The sequence below is a fragment of the Paramormyrops kingsleyae genome, chromosome 13, assembly GCF_048594095.1.
Source record: "Paramormyrops kingsleyae isolate MSU_618 chromosome 13, PKINGS_0.4, whole genome shotgun sequence".
NCBI classification, from domain to species: domain Eukaryota; kingdom Metazoa; phylum Chordata; class Actinopteri; order Osteoglossiformes; family Mormyridae; genus Paramormyrops; species Paramormyrops kingsleyae.
Genome location: NC_132809.1, coordinates 3,827,169 through 3,850,897, shown reverse-complemented (window position 1 = coordinate 3,850,897; position 23,729 = coordinate 3,827,169). Strand labels below are relative to the sequence as shown.

General features: G+C 43.3%; 1 protein-coding gene across 5 annotated transcripts; it reads left to right on the top strand.

Annotated features, from left to right (window-relative positions):
- Nucleotides 1-340: 340 nt before the first annotated feature.
- On the top strand, nt 341-10,935 carry LOC140578137 (ATP-dependent DNA helicase PIF1-like). 5 transcript variants are annotated; one of them, XM_072698072.1, is made up of 6 exons: nt 341-2,100; nt 2,305-2,370; nt 8,985-9,100; nt 9,264-9,409; nt 9,573-9,831; nt 9,934-10,935. In XM_072698072.1, the coding sequence occupies exons 1-4, from the start codon at nt 358-360 to the stop codon at nt 9,268-9,270; spliced, it is 1,932 nt and encodes a 643-aa protein (XP_072554173.1). In that variant the 5' UTR covers nt 341-357; the 3' UTR covers nt 9,271-9,409; nt 9,573-9,831; nt 9,934-10,935. The 5 variants fall into 5 exon arrangements, with proteins under 5 accessions (XP_072554173.1, XP_072554172.1, XP_072554171.1 ...); XM_072698071.1 differs by having other exon boundaries at nt 341-2,370; XM_072698070.1 differs by having other exon boundaries at nt 341-2,467.
- The last annotated feature ends 12,794 nt before the right edge of the window (nt 10,936-23,729 follow it).

Here is a 23,729-nt window from a genome sequence, read left to right as displayed (position 1 = left end):
TGCTGCTGTACAGTCTGAAAAGACCACCATTGGAACCGCTCCTGACAAAACACATCCATGTATATGCATTTGACAGTATGACTGCAAAGTAAAGTTGGAAGAAAGTGTGCCTTGTATTTTTCTTTTTTTCTCTCCCCTGTTCATCTGTAGATGCCTCGCACCAAGGCATCCCGCCGTTCAGCAGCAGCGAAGAAGAGGCTAATGGATAGGCGTCGAGCTACTGCTGGCGATGTTGTGGCTGAGACTGTTGACGGGGTTACTTCTATTCCCCAACCCAAAAAGGAGCTGACTGTGACTAATCTGACGAGCCACAACCAACAGCCTGACCCCGCTGCTGCTGCCCTCCATGTCGTGGCTATGACTGATGACGGGGTTATGTCTTTTCCCCCCTACCGGAATAGCAAAAAGATCCCGACTGTGACTTTCCCGACTAGCCACGACCAACAACCCGACCAGGCCGCACAGCCGCGGCCTGTGTCTGTCATGGCTGCGACTGATGACGGGGTTACGTCTTTTCCCCCCTACTGGAATACCAAAAAGATCCTGACTGTGACTCTCCCGATAAGCCATGACCACCGGGTTCCCACCCTGGGTGCCATTTGTAGGACTGATGACGAGTTGTTTATGCCTTCTCTTTATGAAGAGAAGGCTTTGACTGATGACGAGGTTTTGCAGCCGCCTCAAAAAAGAAGGGCTGCTGCTTTACGACCATCCATCCGACCATCCATACTGGCATCCAGAATGCCTTCCAATCTGCCTTGTCCCATAATGCCTTCCAATCTGCCTTGTCCCATAATGCCTTCCAATCTGCCTTGTCCCATTATGCCATGCAAAATGGTGTCTATCTTGTCTCAATATCAATCAAACTCTGAACCGAAAACTACCCTGGATCAACAGCAGCATGTGAACCCTGTAACTATCAGTGTATCTCATTTTCCTCAGGCACCTACAGTTAGAGGCTCATTCCATCAAGGAGACCGACGATTTGGAATCAACAGCAACAAGCAGTGTGTGGCTAATAGTTTGATGGCTATACTGATGTGTAAAATAAAGAATGTCTTAAGCTGGTCGGTCACAGACCTTGATCAAGTGCTGCTGAACGGAGACAACCTCTACAGTACCATCAGAGACGCTGGGAGAATTCGAGATGCTTCTGGGTATCTGTTTGTCAGAGATCTACCGACAGAGTACACATTGAATGGTGTTACATTTGAAATAAAGTACCACAATGACATGTTTGTTGGATTGTTTGGTGTGAGTGAGTATGGAGATATGCGTGATGTTCTTATGTCGGCTGATGAAGCGGTAAGAAGTGTATTCTCACGGTTTGAAGCATGTCTTTTTACCATAAAAGTGAATACCTGTGCTCTCATTAAGCAAGGGTCATGGTATGTGGTGATCGACTCGCATTCCCGACGGGAAGATGGCACAAGCGAAGCATTGGGCAGAAGCATACTGGCTTACCACTCTAGCCTAGACTCTTTGTTGAACCACATTGCTATCCTGGGCCTGTCTTTAGATGCAACGGGGGAGCAGTTTGAGATTACAGCTGTGAGTGTATCCACCGAAAGCATCCCGCAGCAGCATTCAGAAGGTAACTCCTCATCAGTCACCAGACTCGACCAGTTGACCAGCACACCAGAGACTGGATATGGTACGGTAAGGCTGAATGTGACAGATGATGAAGCGTGTGAGGATAATGTCTATGCTGGTAATGAAGCTGATGTGGTCTTTATCGGTGAGCTGCACAGTGAGCAGTTTTCCTTCAGTCCTTTGACAACGCAGCAACAAAGACGCCTGTCCTGTAAACTAGGTGTGGTGTACGTCGAGCATGGTCATGTAGACGTGACTGCAGAGTTTCCAATGGGTGATCCTTGCAGAACGATGCCTATCACTGGTGATGGTAACTGCTTTTTCAGGTCTGTGGCTTTTGCTATAACTGGAAGCGAGAGGGAACACAGGAAAATCAGGTGTGCTGTTGTTGCCCACATGCTAAGAGATGAATCCAGGTATGCCGCTTGTCTAAGAGAAGGTCACTCTTCCGTCACTCAGTATGTTGCCGCATCACGGATGAAGTACGTTGGTACTTGGGCATCTGAGGTAGAGATTCAAGCTGCCGCCAATCTGCTTGGTGTGCATATTTTCACATACTCTCATGACAGATGGTTAAAGTACTCTACGTGTCTTGGTTGTGATAGTGATCAGATGGGTATATACCTGAAACATTGTAATGAGTCACATTATGAGGCTGTAACTTGTGTGAAAAGGCATGATGCTGATGGTTGTGCTGCGACCTGCTCTCAGATTGCCACTTCTGATGTGCCTTCATCGTGTCGTCGGAGACTGGAACGACAGAAAAGACGGTATGAAGTAAGTAAGGTGTACAAGGAGGAACAACTGGAGAGAAGCACAAAGCGCTACCGTGAGAATGAAGTGTACAGAGATCATGTGAAGCAGTCGAGCATCTGTAAGTATGCCACAGACGCTGATCATAGGCAATGTGTGAGACAGTCGAGTGTCAATAAATATGCCACAGACGTTGAACACAGGGAACGTGTCAAGCAGTCGGTTGTGAATAAATATGCCGTAGACATTGAATACAGGGAACGTCTCAAGCAGTCGAGTGTGAATAAATATGCCGTGGACATTGAACACAGGGAGCGTGTCAAGCAGGCGAGTGTCAATAAATATGCCGTAGACATTGAACACAGGGAATGTGTCAAGCAATCGAGTATTGATAGATACAAAACAAACAGCCAGTTTGCTACTGCAGTAAAAAGCAGAAATATTGAAAAACGGGTGAAAGAGAAGGATAAAAGAAAGGATATTGGGTATGTGATTGAACAGTTTAGAGAGAAAATTAATACAGGACCTGTGTACATCTGTTCAGTGTGTCATCGAATGCTGTTTAAACATCAAGTTGTCATATGCAGGAAAGATGAATACTTGAGAAAATCAGAAGGGGTTGCTTTAGTGGCATCGCGGTGTATCACAGATACATATTTGCATAAATGTGTAGATTCCTGTTCTGAAAACTGTAGTGATCTGAGGGGCCCTGCAGGTTCATCGTGGATTTGCTACACATGTCACAGAAAGATTCTTGATGGGAGAATTCCAGCTGAGAGTGTCACAAACAATCTAGCCCTACAGTCGGTCCCTACTGAGTTGCAATGTTTAAATTCTCTAGAACAGCATCTGATTGGTATGCATATTCCTTTCATGAGGATTGTGTCTTTGCCAAAAGGTGGACAAAATGGTGTTCATGGTCCGGTGACTTGCGTCCCATCTAGCGTTCCAAATGTAGCCCAAGCTTTACCGAGAGTGAACAACGATGACCTTATGATACGCGTGAAGCTGAAGAGGAAGTTAACTTACAAAGGACACTACAAATATGAATTTGTGCACCCAGAAAAGATAAAGAAGGCCTTGATGTATCTCAGAGAGCATAACAAATTTTACAGTGATATACAGTTCAACAATGATTGGATTAATCCACTACAAAGAACTGAAGACGTCCCTGCTGATGTAAGTGACATACATGATGATTCAGCTGCTGAAAATAACATGGAAGATGAGGACATGGATGAAACTCTGCATGATAGACAACAACATGGCATGTATATGGATACGTGCCTTCAACCTGTTGACATAGCACAAGAGATCCTGGATCAGCACTTTGACGGAATAATGGCTATGGCACCCGCAGAAGGAAACAATCCAGTGAGGCTTTTGACTGATGAGTCTAATGAGGCTAAATGTTTTCCAGTCCTTTTCCCAAAAGCCACAGGCACTTTTCACGAGAGGAGGAATGAGAAACTGACATTGTCTAGATATTTAAATACAAGGATCCTTAATGCAGATGGACGTTTTGCAAAAAACTTGGACTATATTTTTTATGGGCAGTATTTGTCTGAGCTTCAGCAAGTTGTGTCAAATGTGTCCATTGCTGTGAGAAAAGGGTATGATGTCTGGGGCAAAAGCACCATCACGTCAGAAACTCTGACAAACGCGGAGTCTCTACGAAGGATGTTGAATTTTGATGAAGGCTACAAATTTCTGAGACCCATCAGAGGCACCCCTGTTTTTTGGCAAAGTGTTCAGAAAGATTTGTTTGCGATGGTGAGACAGCTTGGTATTCCCACATGGTTTTGCTCCTTTTCCTCTGCCGATTTACGCTGGACGGAACTGATGACGGCAATATTCAAACAAGATGGTATTGATGCACAAAGCGCCGAGCTAGAGTGGTCAGAAAGATGTGCCCTGTTGAAGAATAATCCCGTGACGGCCGCTAGAATGTTTGATCATCGATTTCACCGCTTCCTGAAAGATGTGATCATGTCAGAAGCGCGTCCCATCGGCAAAATAGTTGACTACTTCTACAGAGTAGAATTTCAGCAACGGGGATCACCTCACACTCACTGTTTGTTTTGGGTGGAAGATGCACCAAAGGTTGGTAAAGGTGAGGACGACGAAGTAGCAGCTTTCATTGATCGGTATGTGACATGTGAAATGCCCGAGGATGATGAAATGCATGAAATTGTATGTAGTGTACAGCAACATAGTAAGAGACACTCGAAAACATGCAAAAAAAAAGGGACAACTTGTAGATTTAATTTCCCACGTCCACCAAGTAACAGGACATTTCTGTCATCACACAAACTTGGAAATGCTGAGACAGATGGAAAACACCTCAAAAAAGAAGTAGCAGCGGCCATCATGAAGAAAGTGAAGCATGCTCTGCTGAACACTGAGGCCAACTATGACTCTGTTGATTCTTTGTTTGATGCAATTCATCTAAATCAAGAAGTATTTGAAGCTGCTTACTCAAGACTAACAAAGAACACTAGCATCATTCTGAAGAGAAGACCATGTGAAGTCTGGGTGAACCAATATAACAGAGACCTTCTACGCTGTTGGAATGCAAACATGGACATTCAGTTTGTGGTTGATGCATATTCATGTATTGTATACATCATCTCCTACATTTCCAAAGCTGAGAGAGAGATGGGACTGCTCCTGGCAAATGCTCAGAAAGAGGCCTCCCAGCAAGGCAACCTTGATGCGAAAGAAGCTCTTCGACAACTGGGCAGTGTGTTTCTGCATAATCGTGAAGTTTCAGCTCAGGAAAGTGTGTATCGTCTGACTAACATGAGGTTGAAAGAGGGATCACGCAAAGTGCAGTTTATCCCAACTGGAGAGCATACGGTGAGAATGAGTCTTCCACTACATGTCATACGGAAGAAAGCAGAGTGTGAGGAGGAGGATGAGCAGAACATTTGGATGAACAGTATCACTGATAGATATAAAGGCAGACCAAAAACAGAAGACTTTTCAGAAATGTGCCTGGCGAGATTTGCTTCTGAATACAGAATTTTATCAAAATCTGAGAGCTCGTCTGCTGGCAGTATAGAGTTGGACAGGAAATTAGGATTTGTGAAGAAAAGGACACGCACAGATGCAGCTGTTGTTCGGTATGCTAGGTTTTCACCCACAAAGGACCTAGAGAAATACCATCAAAGCATTTTGCAACTGTTCCTACCACATTATTTTGATGGCCAACTAAAACCACCTCCTTTTGGCAGTTACCAGGACTTCTACGAGACTGGCTTTGTGAAGTTTTTCGGTAATGAATTACATTCGGTGAAACGGGTCGTCGACTCAAATATGGCAAGTTTTGAAAAGGAAGCGGATGTGATAGACAAAGCTGAGGAAGATCTACAGTTGCATGGTGTAATGGAAGATGCATGGGCACTGATCTGTCCAGAGACTGAATGTGAACGGTTGGAGTGCCTCGCCAGCAAATCCAGTGTAACGCCAGAAATGAGCGAAGACTGTGATGAGATACCAGATTTGTTACCGAGACCGGGTCGCCATATGTTCCAGGACAATCCTTGTGGTATGTCAAGGCAGGAAGCGCTGGCTTTGCTTCGCTCACTGAACAAGAAGCAGTCTGAGATCTTTTACAAAATAAGAAGCTGGTGTTTACAGAAGACACGTGGTGAAAATCCAGAACCATTTCATGTATTTATATCTGGACCTGGAGGTGTGGGCAAGTCTGTCTTGATCAAAGCAGTACATTATGAGGCATCTCATATCTTGTCAAAGTTGTCAGATAACCCGGATGAGAGGCATGTGTTGCTGACTGCTCCAACTGGGGTTAGTGCATACAACATCAGTGCTGCGACGATACACGCCTGTTTCCACATTGCGACAGATGTGAAGCTGCCTTATCAACCACTTGGAGATGAAAAAATAAATTCATTGAGAGCTGAACTGGGAAACCTGCAGATATTGATTATAGATGAGATTTCAATGGTCGATCACAAACTGCTTTCATATATTCATGGCAGGTTGAGACAAATCAAGCAAACTGGAGATTATTCTGCCTTTGGTAACGTCTCAATAGTTGCCGTTGGAGATTTCTACCAGCTTTGTCCGGTGAAAGGGAAACCTTTGTATACTGAGACTAAAGGTGTCAATCTATGGCAGAATCATTTTGCTTTAGTGGAGCTGACGGACATCATGAGACAGAAAGATTTGGATTTTGCACAGTTGCTGAATCGGCTAAGGAAACGCAAAAGGGGTGATGCAATGCTAGAGGAAGACATTGCTATGCTGAAACGACGGGTGACAGACCAAGGACAAGACAGTACTGCCCTTCATATCTATGCGACTAATTATGAAGCAGATCTGCATAACCATCGCATGCTGCAGAAGGTATGCTCAGATCCTGTCATCATTCATGCTCAGGACTTTGAAAGGGTCGCTGCAACTGGCCGACTGCAAAGGAAAGCTGGACATCACGCACAAGTTTACAAGACGTGTCTGTCAGAAACACTTCACGTAGGTGTTCATGCACGGGTAATGCTACTGAAAAACATCGACGTTTCAGACGGCCTGGTAAATGGTGCATTTGGTACGGTAAGTGAGGTGTGCTTTGGTACTGAGGACGATTTCCCATTCGAAATATACGTCACGTTTGACAATGAAGCAGCTGGTAAGTCACTCAGAGCAAAGAAGCCGTGCTTAATCAAAGGTTTGGACAGAGCGACACGAATCAAACCAGAGGAGGAGAGAGTGGGTAACAGCGGTGCAGCACGACGTCAGTTTCCATTGAGATTAGCATGGGCTTGCACAGTACACAAAGTACAAGGTCTGACTGTGGATAAGGCTGTTGTATCACTGAAGAAGATATTTGCAGCTGGACAGGCATACGTAGCGTTAAGCCGTGTGACTTCTCTGGAAGGTCTCATAATAGAAGACTTCAAGGAAAGTGTTATATACGCAAAACAGGACATTGAGAGTGCAATGCAAAGCATGCCTGCTTTTATTGAACCTGTCACAGAAGTGCCATCATTATGCAGAATTCTACTCCACAATGTTCAAGGACTCGCATGTCACCTGGATGACATAAAGCAAGACGGAAGGTATATGAAAGCCGATATCATCTGCTTGACAGAGACGTGGTTAAATTCAAAGGAAGACACAGAAGAGATACACCTGAATGGATTTTCATTCTATGGGAAACGGAGACATCTCGCGTACGACGGTGATGATTCAATCTTTGCCGAACTGAAGAACCAACAGCATGGTGGTGTGGGCGTGTATTATAAAGAACATACCAACTGTAGCGTTGTTGATTTGCAGTGTGTCAACATTGAGTGTCTCCAGTTCAATGTGGGCCTACTGAAAACAACAGTCTCAGTACTATACAGACCACCCTCTTATACTGTGTCAATCTTTCAGAAGAATCTGATGCAGTTGATCGCTCGCATGGACAGCATGGAAGGAGGGAAAATCATCATGGGAGATTTTAATGAAAATCTTTTCACGGGAAGTACGATCACCACTTTTATGGAGGAACATGGGTATGCTCAACTTGTGAAAGACGCGACCACTGGGAACGGCACTTTGATTGATCATGTGTATGCAAAGGACATTGTCAAAAACGGTATCTGTGTTTCTGTAATGCCAACATATTTTAGCCACCATGAATGTGTTGTCCTACATTGTCTGTAAAATTGTATGCAAACTGATAATAAAATTTGTGATGGACTGAGTTTTCTGGAGAGGGGTCTACTGGGGCTGGGCCTAAGCTTGGGGTGGCTGGCACAGGGGTGAGGTTAGGGGGCTGGGTCTGGGGGGGCATCGTCATTTGTGTTAATCTTCTAGTGCAGGGGTGTCAAAGTCCAGTCCTGGAGGGCCGAAGCCCTGCACGTTTTTGAGTTTCCTCTCATTTAACACACCTGATTCAACTCCTTGCGCTAATTAACACGTCACTCTTGAACTCATTTCTGGTGGAACAGAAACAACTAAGCTAGACAGAGCTCCAGCCCTCCAGGACTAGAGTTTGACACCCCTGTCGTAGTGCGTTCCATTTGCCATCGGAACACTGTTTCTGTGTCATTTTCTGAGGACTGAAGCTGGAAGTGACAACATGCACAACTTATCTGTGGGCTCTGTCACTTCTCAACTTATCTGTGGTCACTACAAAGTTTTATGTGTAAAGCAGCCTGACATTTCCAGTTCCGACCTACAACATAAATGGAATGTAGCATTCCTCGTCCCCCCGATCCAGCCCCAGCCGCAACCATTTTTGTTCAAACCATTTTTGTTTATTTGTAGTCTCTCTTCCTACTAATTACCCAACACTACCAATGTACAATTATCATGTGGCACTCTGAGGATCAAGCTAAGGGACCTTGTGTGCACGTTTGCATGCATGTTCCCTACCTATGTCCACCTCTGCCTGCCACCAGCCGTCTGTGTATGCTCCCCACCCTAAGCCAGATCACCCCCTGCACTTGTTATGGCATCAGATTGGGACAGTAATGCATCATACTGCCTGCAACCTGGCCAGAGTATGCTGGGCTGGACATGTGAGTTTGCCTCTTCCGAAAGTTTCTTCCTCTTTGAGGCACTTTTAATTGGCCACTGTTAATATTTGCCTGACATGCAAATTTCTGGTTTTTCTCTTTTTCCAGTGCCTGCTGTTTACATCACTCACCCCATGGCCACCACCTGAAGATTCCTTTCACCCCTTGGCAAACCTTGTCTGGAGCCTTCAAGGGCAAACGGCCACAGACATCTGTAGGCCACGGTAAGCCCTTATAGTCATCTGTCTGTGTAGTGTCTTACAAAAAAGTTTCAGACTAATGGAAGGAAACATTGGATGTAGGTCTGCTTTTCCTGTATTGTCATAAAGTATGTGATGCAGTCTCTAGGCTGGACTTCATTTTGCGTGTGGTTCTGTTCTACTACAGTTGGTGATAAAGCTACAAGCAAGTAACATGGAATGCAGTCGTACATATGGATGTGCGAGGAAGAAACTGGAAAAGCTGGGCAGTTTGTCGCCAACAATATTCATCTAGACACAGTGGCTGTGCATGACCATGTGGGCATAGCAAAGGTGCATGATTCACAGTGTCTCCCTTACTGTCATTGTCTTAGATATTCCACCACAGTTCATGGTACAAAACCTGAGACATTAGCCAGCTGAACATTGTCAAAATCATCTGTTATGTCCTGGCGTTCCAGATGTTTAACCTGACTTTTTGTATGAATCTCCTCAGGTCACCATTGCAAAATCATCATCTACCACCATGAATATCAACCCAAGGGACCTTTGTATAAATGTCGCGTGCATATCTCCATCTCTGCCTGCTGCCGATCGTCTGTCTATGCAGCCTATAGGCTACTGCATTATCCACTGTTCTTTCTGAGCCAGTTTCACTTCGCGTGCTACTGATGTTGCTGACTCCATGCCCACTACATGAAGTTCCCATAACACATTGCACTCCCTGCTACCTGACCAGAAGATAGCTTGTCCTTGTGAGTTTTCCTCTTTCCAAGGCTACTTCTTCTCTGAAGTAGTCTGACTTTGCAACTGTCAGTCTCTTGTTCACTGACATGCATGTTTCCTGTTTTTTCCAGTGCCTGCTGTCGATGTCACTGACCCCATGGCCACTGCATCAAGTGTCCCTTCGCCCTTTCTGCCAATAAGCCAAGCCGTGTGTGGAGGACTCAGGCCTAGTGTGCTGTGCGCACAAACCTCCTCAATTGAGCACTGATACCCGTAGTGAACCCTGCCACACATAATCTCCAAACACTATAGAATGATGCCCAGGCTACCTTGATTATTATGCATCATTGCTCCTGTATGTTTCTTGCTATGGTGTGCCAGTTTTATTTCTTGTGCTTCTATTCTTCTGCCCTTCTGCCTGTGATGTCTTCCCCCTCTGCCCTGCTGCCATACTACTGTTTGCCCCACCATCTGGCACAGCTCCAACACTTGCCTACCATTAACTGCCTGCCCTCTGCTTGCATCTCAAATGTGAAGACTGGGAAAATGTGAATTATGACTGACTTTCCCTGCCGGCCCCAGGAAGATGGGCTCCCCCTCTGAGTCTGGTTCCTCCTAAGGTTTCTTCCTTCTAGGGAGTTTTTCCTTGCCACTGTTGCCTCTGGCTTGCTCACTGTGGGCTTTGGGCAGGGATGCCGTAAAGCGCTTTGAGACTATGAAATATTGCAAGACAATATTACAATTTCAATGTGTATTGTATCATTTGTAGTGTCATTTTTTTTATTTTTATCAATGTTTCATATGTCAATGTTCCATCTATTGTATATCTCAGTTTCATTGTGTATTCATTCATTTCTTTTCACTTTTACTCTGCAATACCAAAGCATTAGTCATGTCTCCTAAGATGTTTCTACTTGGGGACATATTGCAGAATTCCTGTGTTTACTTGCACTAACGTGTAGTAAGGTCGCTTGTATATTCGGAAGTACGTCACCATGTTGCAGAATGGCACAATTGCACTTTATTTGTAAACTGTTCATTTAGTAATGATTTTATCCTCATACATGGAATATTATGTCAGCTGTGCTGCATCCACTGTTGTGACTATGACGTACCTCAGGTGACCCCACAAACAATAGTACAAGCATGAATTTGTAAGACCGATGTAGTCTCTTGAAATTTTCAAATGTTTATTAAGTGTTATGTGGCTTACCTTTCATAAAGAATAAGTATAAGTATTATTGTTGTGATTCTTAAGCATGATGAGTACACCTACAGTATGAAACTGAGAATGCTTTTCAACTAGGGTAGGTCCAGTCTGGTTCCTCCATTTCAACATGCATACATAGTAAGATGATTCACATATGACAAGTATTTCAATGCTATGATCAACATTAAGAAAAAGACCCACTGGACTATAATGACATTTGACGGTAAGTAGCTGCAACTTATCCTAGCCTGCAATATGCTTGCAGTCTGGTGTTTCAGGGTGACTAGTCCCATTAGCAAAAGTAGCCCAAGTATGCAGCAGTAGTCCTATGTTTAAAAATGCTAGCGGACACGGTGATGTAGTGTAAGACTACCAAGAGCCAAAACTATATAATTCAAACAAAATCCCAGGATTAATTGCACTGTCTGTACATCTTGAAGGACTTCATGGAAAAGATGGAACAGAGCACATGCATCTGAGTCACTTGTGATGCATCATGTTTAAAAACATACCTACATTTATAGTAGAAAAAATCAAAAGGAAAGTCTATGACTATAGAATGGCATTTTTGAAAGCACAAAAAATGGATTGCTGACTACACATCTGAGCCACTCGCCAATGTAAGGAAAAGTCAAACGATACTAAGCACTTCTGGGACAGAATGGAGATTAAGTCTTGGCGTATCTAGTCAGGAGATATAGGACCATATGTAGACATCTGTGGTGTCATGCAGTCCAATGGAATGTCTGGTTTGGGTCTGATGCTCTGACTAGTAGGTAGAAAACAGGATGGAGATTGTTGAGTCTTGGTCTAACAGGTCAGTAGAAGGTAGTAGGAAATAATGTAGAACTGTGTGGTGCAGTATCTGAGCCTGAATGAATGTCTGGTTTGGGTGTGATAGTCTGAGGAGTAGGTAGGAATGAGGATGGAGATTGTGTGGTGGAGTACCTGAGCCTAACTGAATGTTTGGTTTGGGTCTGATGGCCTGAGTAGTTGGTAGAAATAGGCGCCTTCATACCTGATGTGGAAAGTTTACTTACAAGTTAAAGTTTGCTTGTACTGACTGTGTGAACATAGGCTGTGTTGCATATTCTTAACAACAGTGCCAAGCTGGGAAACTGCTGCATGCAACAGTAATAATATCATACTTTGTTTTTTTTCTAGGCTGTTCATTTAGACATGAGAAGGCCTGAAAGTACTGAATGGCACTGGTTAATGGAGCACTGACTCCACCTGCTGGCCAATTTATTGAAACATTGAAATTGTTCTAGTCCACACAAGCTGAAGCATCATTGAAGTCTGATAAATTTCTAAGAGTGAAATGGCAGGATAATTACACTCAATTAAAAACCTGGAGGCAGATGTAGAGAAAGATAATTCTTTGAAGGTTTTATGAGAAATAAGGACATTTCAGCTGAATTAGCCAAGGCAGGTCTTAGACATATATAGACAGTGGCCATAGCACCCCCATTTGAACGATCAACAGGAAATTTGGAGGGTCTGTCTGCAGTTCAGTGTTACATTAGTGAGAGAAATTTGGTAATGATTGGCTGAAGCATGCCTGAGATATAGCTGTCTGGTAGGGCGTGGCTGTCTGTATCAGCAGACAAAAGAATTTCGATTGTAGGACAAACAGGACAGGAGATATCAACCGAAAAGCTGGCTGAGTCGGACGGGTCGGACAATCTGAGTAGTGGGTAGGAATAGGCATCTTTGTGCCAAATATGGTCGGCCTAAGACTTACGGTTTAGGCTGGGCATTCAGTTCTATGGAAGAAAAATAATAAAGGTACTTCACTGATCATCTGGGGAAAATGCCTTTATGTCTCTCTGAACTTCCTTTGCAGAGAGTACACTGTGCACGAAGGGCAGACAACTGTTGGGATGCCTAACTCAAGTACCCACTGAAGCTGGGTTTGAACCAATGACCTTCTGATTACAGGCACACAGGCTTAGCCCACTGAGCCACCAGCTGCCATGGGCAGGATGTGGGAGATCGGTAGACACCTTCCTACCTGATCTGGTAACTCATTTTAGCTGAATGAGCCTAGGTGGGTCTTAGACACATATAAACAATGGCCGTAGCACTCCCGTTTGATCGATCGATACGAAATTTGGAGGGTATCGCTGCGGTACAGCACTACATTTCAAAGAGAAATTTGGTAATGATTGGCTGAAGCATGCATGAGATTTAGCTGTCTGATTGAAATGGACGTGGCACCAGTAGAGTCAGGGTGTGGCTAGTGGCCATACATTACCAAAAGTTTCATTTTTTTCTCTAAATCTTTAAAAGGACTATCTTCTGATTTGAAGCACAACAGATGTATGTAGGTTTGCTGAAAATCATAGGAGGTTAACAAAAAAAGCTGTTTTCAGACAAATGTAAGTCATGCAAAAATGCAAAGATGGAGAACCAAGTTATATATGTTACTGGATTTGGCATGACATACTGAATTTGACTGGCAATAAAATTTAAGTGTAGGACAAGTAGGACAGGAGATATCAACCAAAATGTGTTGTGGGGCGCAACGGCGCCCCCCTCTGACTGACTGGGACAGGTCGGAGTGGCTGAGTAGTGGGTCGCAATAGGCATCTTAGTACCAAATTTGGTCGGCCTAGGACTTACGGTTTAGGCTGGGCATTAAGTTTTAGGGAAGAAAAATAATTATAATCGAACCCTTTGGAAGAGTGCCTGAGCCCGTCTGAATGGCTGGTTTAATAATAAAAATAGAAGCTTCATTGATCGTCATGGGGAAAACACCAATATGGCTCCCCAGCTTGCTTCATGGGCAGTGCAGCTGTGCACATCGGGCTGCCTAACTCAAGTACCCACCGAAGCTGGGTTCGAACCGGCGACCATCGGATTACAAGCTCGCAAGTTTAGCCCACTGAGCCACCCGCTGCTGTTGGTATGACAGATGAGATTGGTAGGCACCTTCCTACCTGATGTGGTAACTCATTTTAACTGAATGAGCCTAGTTTGGTCTTAGACATATATAGACAGTGGCCGTAGCAGTCCCGTTTGACCGATCGACACGAAATTTGGAGGCTATCTCTGGGGTACAGTCCTACATCAGTGAGCCAAATTTTGTAATGATTGGCTGAAGCATCCCTGAGATATAGCTGTCTGATTGAAATGGGCAAGACACCAGAACAGTCAGGGTCTGGCTGGTGGCCATACCTTACCAAAAGTTTAAGTTTTTTCCTCTAAATCTTTAAAAGGAGTGTCTCCTGATTTAAATGACACCAGATTTATGTATGTTGGGCGAAAATCTAAGGAGGTTAACAAAATAACCTGTTTTCAGACAAATATAAATCATGCAAAAACACGAAGAGGGAAAACCAAGTTGTATATGTTGTAAGATTCGTCATGACATATTGAATTGGAATCGCAATAAATTTCAACTGTAGGCTTGACAGTTCTGGAGATATACACATAAATGCAAATCGGGGTGCTGTAGCGCCCCCATCTGACTGACTGTGATGGGTCAATGGGACTGAGTAGTAGGTAGGAATAGGAATCTTGTTGCCAAATTTGGTCGGCCTAGGACTTACGGTTTTGGCTGGGCATTCAGTTTTAGGGAAGAAAAATAATTATAATCGAACCCTCCGGAGCAGTGCCTGTGCACATCTGAATGGCTCGTTTAAAAATAATAGAAGCCCCATTGATCCTCATGGGGAAAACGCCTTTACATATCCCCTGCTCACTTTACGGAGCGTATGCTGTGCACATCGGGCTGCCTAGCTCGAAGTACCGACCGAAGCTGGGTTCGAACCTGCAACCCGCTGATTACAAGCATACAAGTTTAGCCCACTGAGCCACCCGCTGCTGTTGGTAAAACGGGAGAGATCGCTGGACACCTTCCTACCTGATCTGGAAACTGATTTTACCTCAATGAGCCTAGGTGGCTCTTAGATGTATATAGACAGTGGCATAGCGCTTCTGATTGACCGATTGACACGAAATTTGGAGGGTCTCTCTGTGGTACAGTCCTACATCAGTGAGCCAAATGTTGTAATGATTGGCTGAAGCATCCCTGAGATATAGCTGTCTGATTGAAATGGGCAAGACATCAGTACAGTCAGGGTGTGGCTGGTGGCTGTATCTTACCGAAAGTTTAAGTTTTTTCTCTAAATCTTTAAAAGGACTGTCTCCTGATTTGAATGACAACAGATTTATGTATGTTGGGCGAAAATCGTAGGAGGTTAACAAGAAAACCTGTTTTAAAAACAACTATAAATCATGCAAGAAGGAAAAGATGTAGAACCAAGTTCTATATGCAGTTGGATTCGTCATGACATAGTGAATTGGACTGGCAATAAATTTCAACTGTAGGCTTGATAGGTCTGGAGATATAGGCAGAAATGCAAATCGGGGTGCTGTAGCGCCCCCATCTGACTGACTGGGATGGGTCAGTGTGACTGAGTAGTGGGTAGGAATAGGAATCTTGTTGCCAAATTTGGTCAGTCTAGGACTTACGGTTTAGGCTGGGCATTCAGTTTTAGGGAAGAAAAATAATTATTGTTCAACCCTCTGTAGTAGTGCCTGAGCCGGTCTGAATTAACAATAATAGAAGCTTCATTGATCCTCATGGGGAAAACGCCTTTACGTATCCCCAGCTCACTTTACGGAGGGTATGCTGTGCACATCGGGCTACCTAGCTCGAAGTACCCACCGAAGCTGGGTTCGAACCTGCAACCCTCTGATTACAAGCATACAAGTTTAGCCCACTGAGCCACCCGCTGCTGTTGGTAAAACGGGAGAGATCGCTGGACACCTTCCTACCTGATCTGGAAACTCATTTTACCTCAATGAGCCTAGGTGGGTCTTAGATGTATATAGACAGTGGCGTAGCGCTCCTGATTGACCGATTGACACGAAATTTGGAGGGTCTCTCTGTGGTACAGTCCTACATCAGTGAGCCAAATTTTATAATGATTGGCTGAAGCATCCCTGAGATATAGCTGTCTGATTGAAATGGGCAAGACATCAGTACAGTCAGGGTGTGGCTGTTGGCTGTATCTTACCGAAAGTTTAAGTTTTTTCTGTAAATCTTTAAAAGGACTGTCTCCTGATTTGAATGACATCAGATTTATGGATGTTAGGCGACAATCCTAGGAGGTTAACAAAAAAACCTGTTTTCAAAACATCTGTAAATCATGCAAGAAGGCAAAGATGTAGAACCAAGATCTATATGCAGTTTGATTTGTCAGGACATATTGAATTGGACTGGCAATAAATTTCAACTGTAGGCTTGACAGGTCTGTAGATATAGGCAGAAATGCAAATCGAGGTGCTGTAGCGCCCCCATCTGACTGACTGGGACGGGTCAGTGGGACTGAGTAGTGGGTAGGAATAGCAATCTTGTTGCCAAATTTGGTCAGTCTAGGACTTACGGTTTAGGCTGGGCATTCAGTTTTAGGGAAGAAAAATAATTATTGTTCAACCCTCTGAAGTAGTGCCTGAGCATGTCTAAATTAACAATAATAGAAGTTTCATTGATCCTCGTGGGGAAAACGCCTTCACGTCTCCCCAGCTCACTTCACGGAGGGTATGCTGTGCACATCGGGCTGCCTAGCTCGAGTACCCACCGAAGCTGGGTTCGAACCTGCGACCCTCTGATTACAAGCATACAAGTTTAGCCCACTGAGCCACCCGCTGCTGTTGGTAAAATGGGAGAGATCGCTGGACACCTTCCTACCTGATCTGGTAACTCATTTGAGCTGAATTGGCCTAGGTTGGTCTTAGTAATATAAAAACAGTGGCCATAGCGGCCACTGTTTCAGGACTCATGACTGCCATTGTATGTGACTGACCTCAGGCTGCGTCCTAGTACATACCTTCCAAATTTCTGTTGGATTGGCCGAGGCAGTCAGAAGATATTGGCAGTTTTTAGTTGTAGCGCCCCCTATGGACGAAATGCGGCCCGCCTTGGACCGTGCCCCCAAAATGGTGTAGGGAGGTAGGATTTCAAATTTGGTCAAGGTAGGCCAAGGCACGGCCAAGTTATAGTAGTCAGACCACAATGTGTCAAATTTAGATATTGTTTGGGCTAGGCTAATGGCCGTAGGACATAGAAATGTCTGAAATTTGTGGATGATTCTTGATCAGCTCAGAGTTCTGATTCGTTTGACACCTCATTTGTCTGATTTGGTAGGACAAGCTAGGACTGTAAGAAAAAAGTATGATTTGCAAAATATGCAAATTAGCAAAAAATCTAAGTAGGCGGAGCTTCATGGTCCCATTGACTTTTTGGTAGGGCATGGCTGTCTGTATCAGCAGAAAAAAGAATTTCGGTTGTAGGACAAACAGGACAGGAGATATCGATGGAAACATGTTGGGGGGCGCTACGGCGCCCCCTATTGGCTGAGTCGGATGGGTCGGATAACCTGAGTAGTGGGTAGGAATTCCAATCATCCTACCAAATTTGGTCGGCCTAGGACTTACGGTTTAGGCTGGGCATTCAGTTTTAGGGAAGAAAAATAATAAAAATAATAATAATCTTAACAAAAACAATAAGGTTCCATAGCACTACGTGCTTTGGACCCTTAACTAGAAACTGCAAGCAGTTACGAAAGGGTCCAAAGCGTAGGACAATCGGACTGGTAGGACAGTAGAGTAATAAGGGCAGAGATCCAGTGGCCATGGTAGTAGAAAGTCAGACAGAATTAGACTGCCATAACAGGATAGGAGATGTAGGACAGAGCTGGACGGTCTCAGTAGTAGGCAGACATTAGGATGGAGATGCTTTTAGTGCAGGTGTAACAGGCCAGTCAACATCAGAGAGTACACTGTGCACATCAGGATACCTAGCTGAAATACCAAAATACTAAGCTGGGTTCGAACCGGCGATCCTCTGATTACAGGCACACAGGATTAGCACACTGAGCCACCCGCTGCTGTGGGTAAGACGACTGAGATCAGTAGACACCTAAATCTTTAAAAGGACTGTCTCCTGGTTTTAAAGACATCAGATTTATGTATGTTGGGCGAAAATCGGAGGAGGTAAACAAAACAACCTGATTTCCAACAACTATAAATCATGCAAAAAGGCAAAGATGTAGAACCAAGTTCTATATGCAGATGAAATTCATCATGACATAGTGAATTGGACTGGCAATAAATTTCAACTGTTGGCTTGACAGGTCTGTAGATATAAGATATAAGCTTCATTGATCATCGTGGGGAAAACGCCTTCACGTCTCCCCAGCTCACTTTACGGAGGGTATGCTGTGCACATCGGGCTGTCTAGCTCGACTACCCACCGAAGCTGGGTTCGAACCTGCGACCCTCTGATTACAAGCATACAAGTTTAGCCCACTGAGCCACCCGTTGCTGTTGTTAAAACAGGTGAGATCGGTAGACAACTTCTTACCTGATCTGGTAACTCATTTTACCTCAATGAGCCTAGGAGGGTCTTAGATGTATATTGACAGTGGCGTAGCGCTCCTAATTGACCGATCGACACGAAATTTGGAGGGTCTCTCTGGGGTACAGTCCTACATCAGTGAGGCAAATTTTGTAATGATTGGCTGAAGCATCCCTGAGATATAGCTGTCTGATTGAAATGGGCAAGACAACAGTACAGTCAGGGTGTGGCTGGTGGCTGTATCTTACCGAAAGTTTAAGTTTTTTCTCTAAATCTTTAAAAGGACTGTCTCCTGGTTTGAATGACACCAGATTTATGTATGTTTGGCGAAAATCCGAGGAGGTTAACAAAATAACCTGTTTTCAAACAACTATAAATCATGCAAAAAGGCAAAGATGGAGAACCAAGTTCTATATGCAGTTGAAATTCGTCATGACATAGTAAATTGGACTGGCAATAAATTTCAACTGTTGGCTTGACAGGTCTGGAGATATAGGCAGAAATGCAAATCGGGGTGCTGTAGCGCCCCCATCTGACTGACTGGGACGGGTCAGTGGGACTGAGTAGTGGGTAGGAATAGGAATCTTGTTGCCAAATTTGGTCAGTCTAGGACTTACGGTTTAGGCTGGGCATTCAGTTTTAGGGAAGAAAAATAATTATTGTTCAACCCTCTGGAGTAGTGCCTGAGCACGTCTAAATTAACAATAATATAAGCTTCATTGATCATCGTGGGGAAAACGCCTTCACGTATCCCCAGCTCACTTCACGGAGGGTATGCTGGGCACATCGGGCTGCCTAGCTCGAGGACCCACCTAAGCTGGGTTCGAACCTGCAACCCTCTGATTACAAGCATACAAGTTTAGCCCACTGAGCCACCCGCTGCTGTTGGTAAAACTGGAGAGATCGCTGGACACCTTCCTACCTGATCTGGAAACTCATTGTACCTCAAGGAGCCTAGGTGGGTCTTAGATGTATATAGACAGTGGCGTAGCGCTCCTGATTGACCGATTGACACGAAGTTTGGAGGGTCTCTCTGTGGTTCAGTCCTACATCAGTGAGCCAAATTTTGTAATGATTGGATGAAGCATCCCTGAGATATAGCTGGCTGATTGAAATGGGCAAGACATCAGTACAGTCAGGGTGTGGCTGGTGGCTGTATCTTACCGAAAGTTTAAGATTTTTCTGTAAATCTTTAAAAGGACTGTCTCCTGATTTGAATGACACCAGATTTATGGATGTTAGTCGAAAATCCTAGGAGGTTAACAAAAAAACCTGTTTTCAAAACATCTGTAAATCATGCAAGAAGGCAAAGATGTAGAACCAAGGTCTATATGCAGTTTGATTCGTCAGGACATAGTGAATTGGACTGGCAATAAATTTCAACTGTAGGCTTGACAGGTCTGTAGATATAGGCAGAAATGCAAATAGGGGTGCTGTAGCGCCCCCATCTGACTGACTGGGACGGGTCAGTGGGACTGAGTAGTGGGTAGGAATAGGAATCTTGTTGCCAAATTTGGTCAGTCTAGGACTTACGGTTTAGGCTGGGTATTCAGTTTTAGGGAAGAAAAATAATTATTGTTCAACCCTCTGAAGTAGTGCCTGAGCATGTCTAAATTAACAATAATATAAGCTTCATTGATCATCGTGGGGAAAACGCCTTCACGTCTCCCCAGCTCACTTCACGGAGGGTATGCTGTGCACATCTGGCTGCCTAGCTCAAGTACCCACCGAAGCTGGGTTCGAACCTGCGACCCTCTGATTACAAGCATACAAGTTTAGCCCACTGAGCCACCCCTTGCTGTGGTTAAAGCTGGTGAGATCGGTAGACACCTTCCTACCTGATCTGGTAACTCATTTGAGCTGAATTGGCCTAGGTTGGTCTTAGTAATATAAAAACAGTGGCCATAGCCACTGTTTACAGGGTAGGCTGAGGGTCAGAGGACAAATGTACCAGCTAAATTTGATTTAGATTGGTCATCATTAAGCCAGTCAAATTGCTGCTTGATTTTGATTGGCCGATGGCGGCCACTGTTTCAGGACTCATGACTGCCATTGTACGTGACTGACCTCAGGCTGCGTCCTAGTACATACCTTCCAAATTTCAGTTGGATTGGCCGAGGCAGTCAGAAGATATTGGCAGTTTTTAGTTGTAGCGCCCCCTATGGACGAAATGCGGCCCGCCTTGGACCGTGCCCCCAAAATGGTGTAGGGAGGTAGGATTTCAAATTTGGTCAAGGTAGGCCAAGGCACGGCCAAGTTATAGTAGTCAGACCACAATGTGTCAAATTTAGATATTGTTTGGGCTAGGCTAATGGCCGTAGGACATAGAAATGTCTGAAATTTGTGGATGATTCTTGATCAGGTCAGAGTTCTGATTCATTTGACACCTCATTTGTCTGATTTGGTAGGGCAAGCTAGGACTGTAACAAAAAAGTATGATTTGCAAAATATGCAAATTAGCAAAAAATCTAAGTAGGCGGAACTTCATGGTCCCATTGACATTTTGGTAGGGCATGGCTGTCTGTATCAGCAGAAAAAAGAATTTCGATTGTAGGACAAACAGGACAGGAGATATCGACTGAAACGTGTTGGGGGGCGCTACGGCGCCCCCCTCTGGCTGAGTCGGACGGGTCGGACAACCTGAGTAGTGGGTAGGAATACCAATCATACTACCAAATTTGGTCGGCCTAGGACTTACGGTTTAGGCTGGGCATTCAGTTTTAGGGAAGAAAAATAATAAAAAAAAAAATAAAAATAAAAATAATAATCCTAACAAAAACAATAAGGTTCCATAGCACTACGTGCTTTGGACCCTTAATAATCCTAAGAAAAACAATAATGGTCCATAAGGACTTCGTCCTTTGGACCCTTAATAATAAAGATAACTGCAAGCAGTGACAATCGGGTCCAAAGCTAATGGAAAGAAGCAATGAAGAGGAATGAAGTGAATGGTATAAAATTAGAAGTTCACTAATTATTGCAAATGAAGTACAGACTGTAATTCATGAGCAATGCATTTAAATTGGCAGAAAATAGGAAATGCTTCTATGAGATGATACCTAACATTTGAACATTACCTTGGAAATGTTTATCAAGGTACGATGAAGGGAAAAGGGTAGATGAGAAACAGAAGGGAAATGTGGTGACTAGCTGTTTGAGAAATATTGCAATTGCTGCAGTGTGCACAGGATGAAGTAACATTGAAGTTTGATAGATTTCTAAAAGTCAAATGGCAGTAACATATAAGCAGATTAAAAATATGGACTTAGATGAAGGAAAAGGTGATTAATATTTAAATGTCTAAATAAACAATAAGGAGATGTCAGCTGCATTAACCAAGGTTGGTCTTCAACATAATCGGACAGTGGCTAAATTGTAAATGAAGTACATAGTGTAACTGATGGCCAATGCATTGAAATAGTCAGAAAGTAAGAAAATGGTAGATAAGAAATAACAGACATGTGGTGACTAGCTGTTGGAAAAAAATTTAAATTGCTGCAGTGTACATCACTGAAGTTTGATACATTTCATAAACTCAAATGGCAGGATAATGAAACCAATTTATTAATATTGACTGAGGTGAAGGGAATGGTGATTAATTTTTAAATATTTGATGAGAAATAAGCTAATTTCAGTTGCATTAACCAAGGTTGGTCTTAGAAATATTATGACAGTGGCTAAATTGTAAATGAAGTACAGACTGTAACTGATGGCCAATGCATTTAAATAGTCAGAAAGTAGGAAATGCTACTATAAGATGATACCTGACATTTGAACATTACCGTAGATATGTTTATTAAGGTACGATGAAGGGAAAAGGGTAGATGAGAAACCGAAGGGAAATGTGGTGACTAGCTGTTTGAGAAATATTGCAATTGCTGCAGTGTACACAGGATGAAGTAACATTGAAGTTTGATAGATTTCTAAAAGTCAAATGGCAGTAACATATAAGCAGATTAAAAATATGGACTTAGATGAAGGGAAAGGTGATTAATATTTAAATGTCTAAATAAACAATAAGTAGATGTCAGCTGCATTAACCAAGGTTGGTCTTAAACATATTAGGACAGTGGCTAAATTGTAAATGAATTACATAGTGTAACTGATGGCCAATGCATTGAAATAGTCAGAAAGTAAGAAAATGGTAGATAAGAAATAACAGACATGTGGTGACTAGCTGTTGGAAAAAAATTGAAATTGCTGCAGTGTACATCACTGAAGTTTGATACATTTCTAAAAGTCAAATGGCAGGATAATGAAACCAATTTATTAATATTGACTGAGGTGAAGGGAATGGTGATTAATTTTTAAATATTTGATGAGAAATAAGCTAATTTCAGTTGCATTAACCAAGGTTGGTCTTAGAAATATTATGACAGTGGCTAAATTGTAAATGAAGTACAGACTGTAACTGATGGCCAATGCATTTAAATAGTCAGAAAGTAGGAAATGCTACTATAAGATGATACCTGACATTTGAACATTACCGTAGAAATGTTGATTAAGGTACAATAAATGGAAATCGGTAGATGAGAAACAGAAGGGAAATGTGGTGACTAGCTGTTCAAAGAAATTGCAATTGCTGCAATGTACAGAGCATGAAGTATCACTGAAGTTTGATACATTTCTAAAAGTCTAATGGCACGAAAATTAAAGCAATTTAAAAATATTAACTGAGATCAAGGTAATGGTGATTAATCTTTAAATATTTGATGAGAAATAAGGTAATATCAGCTGCATTAGCCTATGTTGGTCTTAGACATATTTAGAGAGTAGCTGTAGCGCCCCCCTTTGACCAATCAGCACATAAGGTGGAGGGTCTGTCTGTGGGCCAGAGATAAATCAGTCGGTCAATTTTTGAGAGGATTGGATGAAGCATGCCAGCGATATAACTGTTTGATTGAAATGGGCATGGAAATGGTTTGGCCAGCAGGTGGAGTCAGCGCTCCATTTTAGAAATACTATTTAATACTTTTAGGCCTTCTCATGTGTAAATGAAGTCTGATAATGTTATATGAGGCAAATAGGTGAAAAATGAAAGGAAATGAAAAATATGGACTAAGGTGAAGGGAAAGGTAACAATTCTTTGAAGGTTTTATGAGAAAGAAGGACATTTCAGCTGAATTTGCTAAGGTAGGTCGTAGACATATATGGACAGTAACTGTAGCGCCCCCATTTGACCGATCAGCACCAAATTTGGTGGGTCTGTCTGAGGTGCAGTGCTACATTAGTGGGTCAAATTTGGTGATGATCAGATGAAGTATGCCTCAGATTAAGCTGTTTGATTGAAATGAGCATGGAAATGCTGTAGGTTCAGTGTGGCTGGTGGCCATACTGTACATGCAGGT